This window comes from Eimeria maxima, genomic scaffold (genome assembly GCF_000499605.1).
Source record: "Eimeria maxima Weybridge genomic scaffold, Emw_scaff18, whole genome shotgun sequence".
Taxonomy (NCBI): domain Eukaryota; phylum Apicomplexa; class Conoidasida; order Eucoccidiorida; family Eimeriidae; genus Eimeria; species Eimeria maxima.
This window is the reverse complement of record NW_013564710.1, coordinates 237-14286: the sequence shown is the minus strand read 5'-3', so window position 1 is coordinate 14286 and position 14050 is coordinate 237. Positions and strand designations below refer to the sequence as shown.

The 14050-nt window shown below is 56.5% G+C and overlaps 2 protein-coding genes across 2 annotated transcripts; one reads left to right on the top strand and one right to left on the bottom strand.

Moving 5' to 3' along the window:
* Positions 1 to 152: 152 nt before the first annotated feature.
* Positions 153 to 1139, bottom strand: EMWEY_00003450 (zinc finger, putative; the record flags this gene model as incomplete). Its single annotated transcript, XM_013480291.1, has 1 exon — positions 153 to 1139. One exon carries the CDS (start codon positions 1137 to 1139, stop codon positions 153 to 155), a length of 987 nt encoding a protein of 328 aa, XP_013335745.1.
* Positions 1140 to 2260: 1121 nt separating this feature from the next.
* EMWEY_00003440 (hypothetical protein, conserved) lies at positions 2261 to 13647 on the top strand (the record flags this gene model as incomplete). Its single annotated transcript, XM_013480290.1, has 10 exons — positions 2261 to 3067; positions 3313 to 3404; positions 3582 to 3685; positions 4061 to 4900; positions 5303 to 5379; positions 5564 to 7945; positions 8299 to 10308; positions 10724 to 12692; positions 12925 to 13004; positions 13508 to 13647. Coding segments are annotated over 10 exons (8501 nt in total), but the record flags the coding sequence as incomplete, so codon positions are not given.
* Positions 13648 to 14050: the final 403 nt, after the last annotated feature.

The window sequence follows — 14050 nt, the reverse complement described above, 5'->3', positions numbered from 1 at the left end:
AACTACCGGAGCGCCTGGATGGGTGGTCCCGGGAATAAAATTTCGCCGCGTGTGCATGCATGCATATAGTGCATGCAACTATGCACACAATCTGAAAATATATATATCCGGCGGGCTGTCCTATGTGCTTATGTGTGTTGGGGTTGTCCGCTTCACCTCCTAGACCTCTCGTGGGATCGCGAACGCCTGCTGTCCCTTTCTCTCGATCGGGAATGCCTGTGTCTTCTTTCTCGGGATCGAGATCTTCTTTCTCGGGATCGAGATCTTCTTTCTCGGGATCGTGATCGCCGTTCGCGGGATCGAGATCGTCGTTCCCGTGAGCGGGATCGTCTTTTCCAATCGGGGCTAGAGGAGCGGGGTCGTGGCTCCTCTCCATCGGACTCTTCACTTTCGTCGCTCTCTGGGAGTCGAATAGGCGCTGGGGGAAAGACAAGTTTGATCGTTTCCTCTTCTCCGGCCTTCTGCTGCTGCTGTTGCTGCTGTTGCAGTTGCTGCTGCTGTTGCTGAGGCTGCTGCCGTGGGGCCTTGTGTCTCTTTTTCCGGCCAAATTCATCGAATGTCTCTTCATCCGAATCGTGTTCACGCCTATCATTAGGATCTTGCAAGTCGAAGTGGCCTCCTCCCCTCCCCATACGTGGTTCGTCGAAGGCAGAGGGTTTGGGGGCATTACAGATATTGCAGCTGGACCGTCGGGCCCAGTTAAGATTCCCGCAGTGGCCGCAGCTCCAGTCGCCTTGCCGCACGGGAGCCCCTCCAGGGGCCCCCACCGCACCACCCACTCCTTTTGGTCGAGGTTTCCCGCATCGGTTGCACCGTGTCCTCTTTGAGAAATTCACATTTAAACACGCTGGGTCTGAGCACTCCCAGTCTCCTTCTTTCAGCGGCCTCTGCAAGCCCCGCGGCCTCACAGGGGGAGGAGGCGGCGGTGGCGGAGGAGGCGCCTCGCATGGGGTCCCCTCTGGGACACCGGGGGGGCCCGGCGGGCCTGGCGGCGTCGGAGGGGCTGGAGGCACCCCTGAACAAACAGGGGGGCCCAAGGGAGAAGTCGTTGGCATGCCAGCACCTCCTCCAGGCATTGCACACGACCCTACCCCAGGGCCCGGCCCAGAGGAGGCGGGAGAAGGGGTTCCAGAGTACATGAAGACAAAAGCAGTTATGCAGAAATACTTGGACCTAAAACCGTGGCGAGTAGAAAAACCTGCCGATCCAAATGAAGTGGTGCCCTAGGGCTCACAGAAAGAAACAAATTCCAAATGCAAACAAGCAAAAAGATCCAAACCAAACAAACGAATGAAACAACAACAATGCAACCCCCTTCAACAAATTCACGGGGGCCCCAGAGGAGGAGTGAAAACGGGGGCCCCAATGCTGGAGCGAGGCCCCTCACGATGGATTTCCTAATCCAGAAGGACCGAAGCATCAATTATGCGTACATGCAACGCAAACCCTAAACCTTATTAACCCTAAACCATCAAGATGAGGCAAGGGGGGCCATGGTGCTCCTCACGGGGCCCCGAGGCAGCCAATCCAGGCCCCGATGGGGCTGAGATATTACAGGGAGGAGTTGGCGGCCTTTTTATATAACATCTAGAGAATAAAATCCATATTTTTGTGCATTTAAATGCATTAAACTATTTTTCCAAGAGGAAGCCCCTCAACACTTCGTCTAACTCTAAACCATAAACGCTGAACCACTCGCTTGGGCGCCGACTTCCCCTCAAAAGGGCCTTAGACAGCCCTCTTCTTAGGTTGGAGAGGCCTGGACCATACGATGTAGGGCTTAGCACATAGGGGTAAGGGTTTAGAGTTGACTGCTGGGGGCGTTTTCCCCTGGCAGAGCTGCAGTGCCCACCATGACCCCCCAGGTGTCTTTGAACGGCCTACAGACGGAGGGTCCTTTAGGGTTTAATAGTACTTTAGGGTTTAGAAGGGATTTGCATCCAGTCTCCTTTCTTGCTGGGGGCCCCTTGAGTGCATCATACGCTCCCTTGGGGACCTCTCTCCCGCTCATCGTGTGCCGCTGCAGGGGCCTTGAGTCCATAGCACTATCGTGCAGGCCTCGCCAGACCCTAAACCCTAAATTCCAGACCCTTCGTACACACTGGATTTCTTGAAAACCTAATCCATTGACCGTGGGCTGCACCTTTCCTCCTAAAACCCTGCCTCTGACCGTATATATAATCGATCTTGCCGAGCACGCGGTTTGCTTCAGCCGCTGGCCCACTAAACCCTAAATCCTAGCTGTCCGGAAATTCTCACGATGGAGAGCAACTTGGATTTGGTGCGGCGTCTGTTGCGTGGGTCGCAGCAGGCTGCTGCCTCTCAGGCTTCGCAGGCATCTTTGGCGGCCTCTCAGCAGCGCGCCTCGGCGGGCCCTCGCGGGGGCCCCTCCGCGTTTAGCTGCAATAGCTGCGGTAGCGGCACACCCCCTCGCATAGACCACAGCGGGTTCTTGATATGTTCAGACTGTGGGGCTATTCAAGAAGGAGAGCAGCTGGGTACAAGAGACGAAGAAGAAGAATTTGAAATGCTGCAGTCGACTCAAGCAATGGGAGCAGCACGTGTTAGGTCTCATGACCTGCTGGGGTCGGATGCTGTTGCTGCAGCGCTTGCTGCTGTGGGGTTGCGGGGCCCCGGAGCCCCCCAAGGTCACCCCGATGAGGGTGCTGCAGCAACAGACACGCCTCCTGCGACCCTCCCAGCTGCTTCTGCTGCTGCTGCCGCCGCTGCCTCACAGATGGTATTTAATGAAGATGAAGATGCCGAGGGCCAGGAAGAATGGGGAGAAGGTGGTAGAGGAGCTGGTGCCTCAGGAGCAGGCGATGCCTCAGCTGCTGCTGTTGCTGCTAGGGTGTCTCGTCAACAGCAGCAAGCCCTCGGTAACTATTGGCAGCAGCCGCTGCTGTGGCTCAATGCTGAAGAAGCAGCTGGAGAGACCTTTGGCCCAGATGGGGCCGTGTCAGATGCTGCGCTGCTGCGCTGCTGGGCGCTGCTGCTGCAGTCCTGCTGCCGCCTGCTGCAGCAGGAGTTTGGTGTTTCCGACCTTCTGGAACTGGAGGCCCGAAAGGTAGACCTTAGGGCTCTCGTTCTGTGCCTCCTGCTTCCGTGGTGTCTGCTGTATCCCTCTCCGCTGTCCCTCTGTGTCTCCTGTCTCTATATCTGCTGTCGTTGTCTTCGTACTTGTGTCTTTTGCCTCCGTGGCTGCAGTCTCCACGCATTCTTGTGTTCTCTTGTCTGCTGTCCTATAGTCCCGCTTAGAGCAACACCACGTTAACATATTACTCGTTGCTGCTGCTGCTCCTTGTACCTCAGGTGCTGCTGCAGTACTTAGGCTTCCTCGCTCGCCACGAGCTCCCGGTGGAGACGTTTTTCTGTAGCATCTCCTCCAACGTTGTCAAGGTTCCGTAGGCCTACAAACCCTAAACCCTAAGTCTTAGTTGGCACGGCTCTCTACGCGAAAATGTGGGAGTCACGGCGCGTGCCTTGTGGCTTGCTGTGGGCTGCCGTTTGCGATGTTTGAACGCGGGGAGTTGCACCAGGGTGTGTCTGGCTTGTTTCGTTTGTGCCTCTTCTTTGGTTAGGGCGGGAAGAGTTGTCTCCCATGCGGAGCAGGTCGCGAAAGAGCTGCAGAAGGAACAGCAGCAGCTGCTGCAAGACCCCAGTGTCCCTCCGCTGTTGAAGACAGGTGTGGGGATCCCGTTGAATTCTTTTACTGCTCGACGTCTCCTCTTTTCTTGCCTTGGCTCTATTGGTCCTTCTTGCGACTGCAAGCTGCCTGTCTCCCCAATGTTTCTCCCGATTGGCAGCCTCGGGTTCATGCCTCCTCTTCTATTCTGGTATTCCCCCATTGCTTTATGGCCCTGTGCATTCTTGCTCTTGTTTCTGCGGCTCTGGCTGCCTATTTTGCTGCTGCATTCGCTGTTGCTGCTGCATTTGGTGCTGTTGTTGGATTTGCTGATGCTGTGTTTGTCCCTGCTCCTTTGTGTTGCTGCTGCACGTTCATACGCTACTGCTGCCCCTGTAATTGCTACTGTGTGTTCGTTTGCTGCTGCTGGTGCAGTGGTTGGCTTTATGGGTTTGGACCGCCTCGCATATGTTCAGAGGCTACTGCCGGCGCGACAGCACAAAAGAGAAACCTTCTCAAGGAGACGCCTTCGTCTCTTGACGCGTGTTGAGTCTTCAACCCCACCCCCAGCAGGAGGCGCAGCTGCAACAGCAGCAGCACCAGCCACAGCAACAGCAACAGGAACAGCACCTGCCCCAGCTGTTGCAGACGGCGTGGTAGGCACGAGTGGACTCATTCTTTCTGTTCGTGATGAGGGAGCGCCGGGGGCGCCTGGGGCTCCCTTGAACCCGGCAGCTGGGGAGTCGCAAGGCAGCTCTGCAGCGGATGCTCTCGTTGCCTCAGGAGGAGCACCAAGCAACAGCAACAGCAGCAGCAAGTGCAGAAAGAACAATCGGCTGCCCGATACTGCTCAGACCAGCCTGGTGGCCGTGCCTTGCACCTTAGCCCCAGTAGCCCTTGCGACGCGAGATGAGCGCGCTGCTGACCGTCTTGCTGCAGCGCAGAGGCTGCTGCCCTTGGTGCAGCAGAGGGAAACCGATCTATTAGAGCAGCAGCAGGATGCGGCCGGGGAGGAGCTGGTCCACGAGGGCCGTCGTCAGCTCTTGGCTGCAGTATCTTCTGTTGCTGCTGCGTTGGGGCCTCCGCTGACACCAACGGAGGCAGCAGCAGCAGCAGTAGCAACGGGAGAGACGTTTAGGCGACCGCGTCACCGCACCAGGGACGGCACCAGCCAGACACAAAGAGAGACACGGAAGGAGACAGCAGGCGTTGCCTCTCCTCACGTCTCCAGGCAGCTGCTGTCGATGCTGGCCCACGAGAGGTCCCTTGCTTTAGGTGAGGGGCTGTCTCTCTGCGTGTGTGCCTGTCTGCCTTTTGTTTCTTCATGTTCGTTTTCTTCTTCTGTCAGGCGGCTTACTCTCTGTCTTCCCCTTCTGTCTCCTCCTGTTCTTGCAACATTTCTTCAGTAGCGTTTCTAGTGCTCTGCTGTTTGCTTTTCTTGCACGTCTTTCAAGACACGCTTCGCTGGTTGGTGGCCCATCTAATCTATCTTCTTTTGCTCCTTCTGGGTGTCTCCTTTTGTCGTCTCCCTCCGCTCCCCCTGCATAATTTTTGGCCGCCACTGGGGTTCTTGCTGCTATCGCAGAGGGATTGCTGCTACTGGCGTCGCTGCTGTTGGTATTCAGAGCTATCTCCTATCTGCTGTGCTGTATCTGCTTGCGCATACGTTTTCTTTAGGGTCTCTCGAGGTGTCTTTGAGTTCATTTCAGCGGTCGGCCTGGCGCAGGACCACGCCTAAGACGGCAGCAGAGATTGTGAGCTGGGGAGACACCGCAGCAGCACGGCAAAGGGGCCTCGAGGAGCGGCATATTTTCCATCATCCCGTCTGCAGCGGCAGCAGCAACGACAGTCCGGAAATGTTGTTGCTGCAGTTGCTGCCGCTGCTCCCGCCCCTGCTGGAGCTCTTGAGAGACACAAGTGTGGGGTGCATGTGCGCAGATAGACGCGGTGTACGAGCATGACTTCCTTTTCTTGCTTCTCTTTCTTAAACACCAGCAACAGCAGCAGCAGCAACAACAACAGCAGCAGCTGTTGCAACAGCAGCAGCAAAACGGAGGTTCAACTCTGCTGCAGCTGTGCGATGCTGCACCCGAGCAGCAGCCGTGTTGCGACACTGCAGAAGCCATTGAGGGCGATTTAGGGGCAACAGAAAGACCAACAGCATCCGCATTAACAGCAGCAGAAACAATAACACAGACCCCACCACTAACCCGCACAGAAGCAGATGACTCTGATGAAGATATGCCATTGGCATTGCTGCCAGCGGCGCGGCGTCGACGGCGTTCCTCCACAACGCAGGGCCCCTCTGTTGCAGCTGCAGCAGGAGGAGTTGCTGATTCTGCCGCTGCTACAGCAGAAGCAGCAGGTTTCCCCCCTGGTACCCTTCCTATGATGGGCGCCTCCTTTCGCTCAAAGGCCCATAAGGGATTCTTCTATCTCCCAGCGTCTCAGCTGTTACCATTGAATGCAGCAGCAGCAACAGCAACAACGGAAGAAGCAGCAGTGGTAACGGAAGCCACACCAGGATCTGCTGCTGCTGCTGCGCCTACGTCCGTTCGAGTTGAAGCGCTACTGCAGGAAAATGCAGCAACAGCACCGCAGTTTTGTGAGCAGTCGCGCTTAGCCCTGGAAGGCCCCACCCCACCTCAACACCAGCCAGTGCAGCAGCAGGCCGAAGAGCAGCAGTTGCAACAAGACCAACGGCAGCACCAACCGCAACGACAGCAGCAGCAGCTGGAAATGCTGCAAGGCAGCGAAGCAGAAGCAGGCGCATCCCCGGAGTCAAAACGCAGGAGATTGCTGCTCTGTCCTTCTGTTGTTGCTGCTGAAGGCACGACAGAGGCGACAGCAGCTGACACGGAGTTGGCCTTGGCAATACCCGTTGCGAGCAGCGGCAACAACAACAGCAGCAGCGCGCATAGTCTTCTGCAGCAGCAGGTGAAGCTTTTGGGGGACAAAGCAACAGCCACTTTGGAGGCCGAGGCTGCTGCTGGTGGGTTGAAGGAAGTTGCAGCGGAAGTTTTGGCTTTAGACCAGGTGGCACCAGGGAGCACAGCAGCATTAACTGGTGGCGCTGGTGCTGGTGCCCCTGTTGGTCCTGTGGCTGCTGCTACTGCTAGAGGTGAAGAGAAGGGGAAGACTTCGGTCAAGGCTGGCGGTGCCTTTGCTGCGTTTGAAGGAGACCCTGGAGTGGGCGCTGCCTTTTTGTTAGACGCAACAGATGACGTAACTGGGGGCCTTCGGCGTCGGCTGCGGGTCCCATTCTTACCTGGGGGTCCTCACTGTGCTGCAGCAGCAGTGCCTGGTGCACAGCAGCTGCAGCAGCAGCTGGAGGTGTTTGGGCCGCGGGAGCAACAGCTGCTGCTTCGCGTAGAAACGCAACGAGGCGCGTCGAGGCAGCATGGTTTGTTTCCTGCGGTGTCTCCTGAATGGTTGGGGTATGTGAGAACACAACGGCTCCAGGAGCTATCAGGGTTGTCTCCTTCTTCTTTCTGCGCAGCCTTTGGAGTCTCCTCCCTTGAACCCAGCGCAGAAAAGACGGTGGGAGTCCGAGGGACACGTGGAGCGGGACCCCAGCGATGGCTTGCTGAAGAACAAAGACAACGCAAACAGAAGGGGCCCCAAGGGACCTGGGGGCCCTCTCTCGAGCTAAATGCTACTGCTCTTGAGCTTATGATTCGATTGACTGCTGTTCGTGTTGTTTGGCGGCGGTCGATCATCAAGACCTGCTTCCTTCACCGTGCAGGCAGCAGCCACCAACAGACCGCCGCAGCACCAATCATGATAACTCCATCAGCAGTAGCAGCGGATGCACCAACAGATGCAACGGGAAGCTCAGCTGCTGCTTCAGCGGGGAAAGACGTTACAGACATACCCCACGCAACAACGGAGAAATATGCAACACCTTCCACTCAAGCAGGGGATACTCAGCGCACCCCAACAGGAACGATCCAGGGAGAAGCTGCACCAGCAGCAGCAGCAACAGCCAAGCCTGCTGCTGTTGCTGCTACTGCTGCTGCATCCGCACCAGAGGGAACGCTGCTCTCTCTTAGACGCTGCAGCGGGCGCTTCTCTGTACGATGCGCAGCAGCAGATGGGCTGGAGGTGACTTCTGTACACCCTGAGGCAGTCGGTCCTGCTGCTCTTTTCTCGGGTGCATGTGGAGTAAATGCCTTGACAGGCAGTCGTCTGCTGTCTCCTCACCTACCGCCTTCGCTCCCACCCCTAGACATGGATTTGCTGCTGGCGCTTCTACTTGTAGCTCTTAAACGCTGCCGCATCCCCCTGACTGCTGCAGATGTCCTGAGATTGCTGCTACAGGTGCGCTGCTGGGGCCTATGTGTCTTTTTTTGTCCCCTTGCCCTCTTTGCTTCTCTTCTCATAGCCCTTTTAGAATTATTTAAGCTTGACTCTGTGCCAGTGCTCCTCTTTCTGCCTCCAGTTGAGCTTCCTTGCTCAAGAGGGGACTCTTGCCTCCCCTGCGTTGCCGCTTTTTCTCTATTTATATATATACATATGTATATATATGGGTATATGTATACTTGGATGTGTTTGCAGTGTGCAGGTTTTGCTTGAATTTGTCGATGTCTCGGTGCGTGTGCATGCATGCGACATCTACAGACACTCCAAGGGGTTGGTTTTGCACGGGATCGTATCTCTCCTTTGTGTCTCAGAATCGCATAGGGTCTCTTTCGCTGCTGCGCCTGTCTCCCCCAGCGCTGTGGCACCAGTGCCGCGTCTTTACTGGGGCTCTTCTGCATCTGGGCGCAACATCCAACTCTGCTGCATCTGCTGCTGCTTTGCAGCCTCAGTCGCTGCCGCATGCCTTTCGGCTCCAGACGCTGCTGCAGGATTTGGCGGCCCTCGGCATTTCTGTGGGCCCCCCTGTGAATGCGAGTGCCCTCATTGCGCGTGTGGGTACGCTTCTGCGTCTGCCACCTCTCGTGATGCTGCTAGCCAACGCCCTGCTTCAGCAGGTGCTTCCGGGGCAGCTGCGACTGCTGCAGCAGAAGCTGCGCACAGCTCAGGAGTACAGACACATTAAAATACCCAGGAAATCTCCTTTCGTTCCATCACCAATCCAGACAAGGCCAATGAGGCCCCCGCCGCTGCACATACGGAAGTGCGTAAAGTCTATCCGCAGCATTCGTCGTGCTGCTGCAGGGGACAAAGGAGCCCATGGGAAAGATAGTAACGCCAACAAACGCAGGCGTATTGGGAGCGACGGTGCCGCAGCTGGTGCAGGAGGAACATTTGAAGCAGCACAGGCGGCCGCAGCAGAAACAGACGAAGCAGCAGGCGCAGCAACCGCAGCAACCGCAGCGGCAGCCGAGACGGGGCCTATCTCTGGGGAGGGGGGAAGTGATCAGGTGGTGGCAGATGCACCAGCGACAGCAGCGGACTCTCAGGTTTCTCAGGAGACACCTGAGGCAGCCACAGAACCAGCACCATCCGCAGACGCCGCAGAAGGAGACGGCAAGAAACCTCCAGAAGGGGACAGCAGCGGCGAAGGTGGCGATTTCTCCTTGGTGCTGCAGCAAGAGGGGCTCAGCAGCGATGGCGCGAGCGATGGAGGGGGCCGTAGCAGCAGCAAACCGGCAGCACCATCACCAGCTGCATCATCAGCAACAGCATCAGGAGCAGTAGGTGCTGCTGCTGCTGCTGCTGGTGCGCGCAAGAAGCAGTCCAAGAGGGGCCCCTGGCGCATGCGTTGGTCCCGGCAGCGAGGAGACCCCTGGGGACCCCAAGGAGCCCCCCAAATATCCCCCTGTGGGGTTCCAGAGACACACAGCGATGCTTGGAGGCTTCTGACACCGCGCAGCAAATCGAATGCATGGGGATGTCCACTAGAGTTGGCTGCGGGTGCATGCATTCTTGTTGCCCTTAGACTCCTCTATCCCATCATGCAGTGGCAGCCTGCTGCAGCCCCCACCAACTGCAGCAGCGGCAGCACTAGGAGTAGCAGCACCTGTGAGCACAGAGAGGATCTGGCAGCTGCTGCGAGGGATGCTCTCAACCTCTGCACTCAGGCTGCTGAAGAGCTGTCCCGTAGGCAGTGCATCAGCAGCAGCAACAGCAGGGGGACCATGAGCAACAACAACGGCAGCAGCAGCAGTGGGAACACCAGCAATATTGATGTCGCCCAGCAGCCCTCGACGCAGCGATTTCAGTGTGAGAATTTGTCTCCAGGGACAACTCAAAACACCTCTAGCAACAATAGCAGCACCAGCAGCAGCAACAAAGTAGATGGCCCCCTGGCGGCTTTTGGGGGGCCTTTGTCTCCTCGTCGGCTACCCCTCCAGGTTCTGCGATGGGCGACCGACCGCTTTTTTGTTTATCTCGATGGGCTGATGCTGATGTGGGTAGTTGGAGTTCGCCAGTGCGCTGCCGCAGCAGCAGCAGCAGCCAGTGCATCAGCAGCTGCTGCTGCGTTTGCTGCAGAACCTGCAGGTGAAGCAGCAGCAGACGGCTATACGCTCTATTTCTTTCCCGCCAAAGAAATCGGAGAAAGACGTGCAGGTCGCAAAGCCATCCGTTTCTTGCTGCTGCACCATTTTCATCAGAAGCAGCAGCAGAAGCAACAACAGCAGGAGCAACAGCAGCAGCAACAACAACAGCAGCAACACTCTCGTCCGAACGACCTATTGCCAGCCCCTGTTCTCCGTTTGCTGCTACACCCAGAGGTGGGTCGGCTTTTCCGCTGCTGCTGTAGGGCGTGTGGTGCCTCTGTTGGGAGCCTGTGAGAACCCTACGGAAATGTCAATGGTCACTTAGTCTAACTAACAGCAGCAGCAACAATCATTTAGTGGCATTAGACCTACGTTTACAAGACAGCGTTGCGCTGAGGGTCTTATAGGGGTAGTAAGCATCTTCTGGGGTGTTTCAAGCTTTTTTATTACGGTGTATAAGGATTGATAAGGGTTTGTGAGGGTTTATGAAAATTGTTTAGGGCTTTAAATGTTGATTGGGGTCTATTTAGGTAGATTGGCTCCTATTGAGGGTTGCGATGGTTTATCTCGGTGTACGGGGGTTTATATGGATTGACGACGGTTTGTAAGGCTTGAATAGGCTTTATGAGGGTTTAGGGTTTGTTTGCAGGGGGGAGACTTGGTGGGCTTGCTGGAGCACTTCGAGTCCCTCATGGCAAAGGGAGGGGACACACAAGACAATACCTTTTCAATATGTGGAGGAGGAGAGGCTGAAGAGGTCCTGCTGGAGCAGCAGCTGTTGCTGGCATATGCAGGGAGTACGCCGCAATCGCGGCGTCAGCAGCAACAACAACAGCAGCAGCAGTTTTCCTTGCCCTCCTGGTGTTGGGGCAGCCAACTGCCGCCACCGCTTGTCTCTCCAGTAGCATCTGCCGCTGTCTCCAAAGCCTTTGGAGATGTGAGCTCAGCATCCTTGGCTGCTGCTGCTGCTGCTGCTGCTGCTTCACGGCAAGAGGATGAGCAGCAGCAGCAACAACAGCAAAAGCAGCAACAACAGTTCGAATCCGCTGTTCTTGGGCTGCTGGGTGCTGAGGCAGCAGTAGAGCGCTTGATGGAGACAATGCCTACAAACCGACAGCTTCTGTTTCGGCTGTTGTCTCCTGCAGCATCAACTGCGGATGCAGCAGCAGCAGCAAGTAGTATACAGCTACCTGTTGTTGCAGAGGGAGACAGAACAACTGTTCTTGACACGGACTTGGGGATTAAGACTTGGTCTATGGGTCCCCTGCTGCAGCAGGAGCAGGCGCTTCAGCGTGCAGAGGAGCTGCTGGTCTGCCGTCCCCTTCATTCTCAGGCTGCTGCTGCGCTTGCTGCTGCGAGAAACAAAGCTGCTGCTGCTGCTGCTGCTGCGTCTGGCACTGAAAATTCGCAGGAGCAGCAGCGCCAGCAGCAGCTGCAAGAACGCGGCGCCATTGTGGAAACAGAAGGAGACACCATGCCGCTAGCAGAAGCAGCAGAAGATCTGGAGAAGGCTGTGGAAATCGCTACAGCAGCGTTTGGCTACATCAGCATGCAACACCAGCAGCAGCAAGAGAAGCTGCAGCAGAAACGCCACAGCAAGAGCGGCCGCCACCACAAGAAACGCCACCGCCGGAGGGGACGCAGCAACGGCAGCAGCAAAAGCAATGGCAACAACAGTAGCAGCGGGCCCACACATTTTGAGCTTTACAGGCACTCTGTTAGTGCAGCAGAGGCCTGCGAGCCCTGTGTGCTGCTGCCGCTGCAGCCGCACCGGGCTGCGGTGGTGCAGCGGTTTGCTGCAGAGAGAGCTGAAGAGCTGCCACTGCTGCCGCTGCCTAGACCTGCGAAGTCTGCTGCTGTTGCTGTTGCTGCTGCTCGTCAGGAGGCTCTGGACTGTCTCCGGAAGCACCAGCAGCTGCGGCTGCAGTGGCTAGGGTCTCCATACGTCTGCTATGACGGGACAGCAGAGTCCCTCTTTCTCCTGTTGGCATCTTCGCTGCTGCAGCAAATGGGCGCTGCTGACGATTTGCTGTTGCTGCAGCAGCAAGAAGCAGAGGGGGAAGAGAGCCTTGGGGCGTTGCTGCGGGACAACACAGCAACAGATGCAGCAGCTTCGGCAGCCAACGGGCGGAGTCTTGTAGATGATGTGGAAGAGCTGCTGCAGCAGTATAGGACAGCCTCAGCACCTCCTGCTGCAGCCCAGCAGCAACAAGACTCTCCCTCCGCAACACCAACACCAGCAACAGCAGAAACATCACTAGCTGCAGATGCTTCATGTTCTCGCCCCTCGACTTCGGTGGGCTCTCAGGAGCAGCCGCATCAAGGTGCACCGCAGCAGCAGCAGCAGCAAGAGGACCAGAATCAAGAGCAGCAGCAGGACGAGTTGGCACAGCAGCATGAACCGCAGCAGCAAAAAGAAGAGGAGCAAGAGGAGGAGCTGGACGCGCTGCACAGCAAGTACTGGGCCCCGGATTGGTCCTTTAAGGCATTCGTTGCTGCCGCTATTCCTGAGAAATTTGGTTTAAGGGACGGCAGCAGCAGCTTCTTCGAGGGAGGGGGCTGCGGCCCCGGCAGAGCCTTACCTCTGCGGTTGGAGGCTGCATGCAGCTTTGCAACAAGTGAGACGAGCAGCTCTAAGCCTTCTCGGCTAAACGATAAGCCCTAGCATACTAGCAGCTACACGAAACAGCTATAAGAGACAGGGAGGCTCTCTGCTGCCTCCGCAGATCTCTAGCAGGGAGAGGGACAGGTAGACAGCAGACAGGACACAGGCGCAAGAGGGAGAGACACATGGATATTAGAAGCCTATGTGCCTCCTGTCTCCCCTCCGGTGTTAACTACTATGTGCAGGCCGCTTCCCTTTCATGTACACCGTCGCCCTCATGAAGGTCGCAGACCAACTTGGCGTGGGGCCAGCAGAGTTGCACTCGGTTAGACAACGCGTACTGCCGCTGCTGTTGCTGCTGCTGCTGCTGTTACTGCTGGTGTTAGTTGTACCGTGCATGTAAATTATGCTTTTGCTACCCAGAGAGGGCTATACTTTGGGGTTTAGACATACTAAACCCTGAGGGTTTAGGGTTTTGCTGCTGCGTCTGTGGTGTGTATGTACACTAGGTAGCGCAGCAATGTGAGCGATGGGTCGTCCAGAAGTTCTTCCGCGACCATTTGGAGACCCGCTGGCCTCTCTAAGGTCTTGGTCCCTACTTAGGGGCCCTGAAGGGCTTGTTAGGTTAATATAATTCAATGATAATGCAGTGCCCCTGTTGTATCTTATTGAACAGAAGAAGCCCTCTGCTGTTTCTGTTCTCTGCAGCAGCTAATGGGGGCCCCATTATGGTTCCTGCTAGCTGCAGCAAGCAGTTCAATCTGAGAGGGCCCACAGACACCTCGAGACTCCGGCTGATTTTAGTGTTCTTCCTTGCCTCATTTGCAGGTAGTGGGGATCGTAGCAGGCCCCCACAACAAGCCCACGAGGGTTGACGAGGTCCCACAGACCCGTTTCTTTTGGCCTCCATGGGGGCCTCTCGAGGCGGCTCTGTGGCCTATGAAGGCTGCTTGTGGGGGGGCCCCATGGTGGGGCCCCTATTGCCATTTGTTGAATATCCTCTAGGGAACTGTAGACTCCTTGTATTATTTGGTACTAAAGGTACAACAGAAACTTAGGAAAGAATAGCCCAGTTAGCCACCCTTAACTAAGGGGCCCAAAGACCGTCAAGTGAGCCCTCAAGGACCACTACGGGGCCCTTCGAGATACTGTGGAGGCCCTTAATGTGCCCCCGAAGAGGGCCCCCTACTGGCGCTTCGGGGGCCCTCTGTGACCCTTACGGGGCCCCCTAAGGACCTTAGGAAACCAAGGGAAATCCTTAGGGGGATTCTCCTATCTTGATGGCAGATACAATAAAACCGCTGGGTATTGCAATAGTGCTCTGCATGATGGGGTGTGTCCTCCCGGGGACAACCTGCAGAGGAAAAGGAG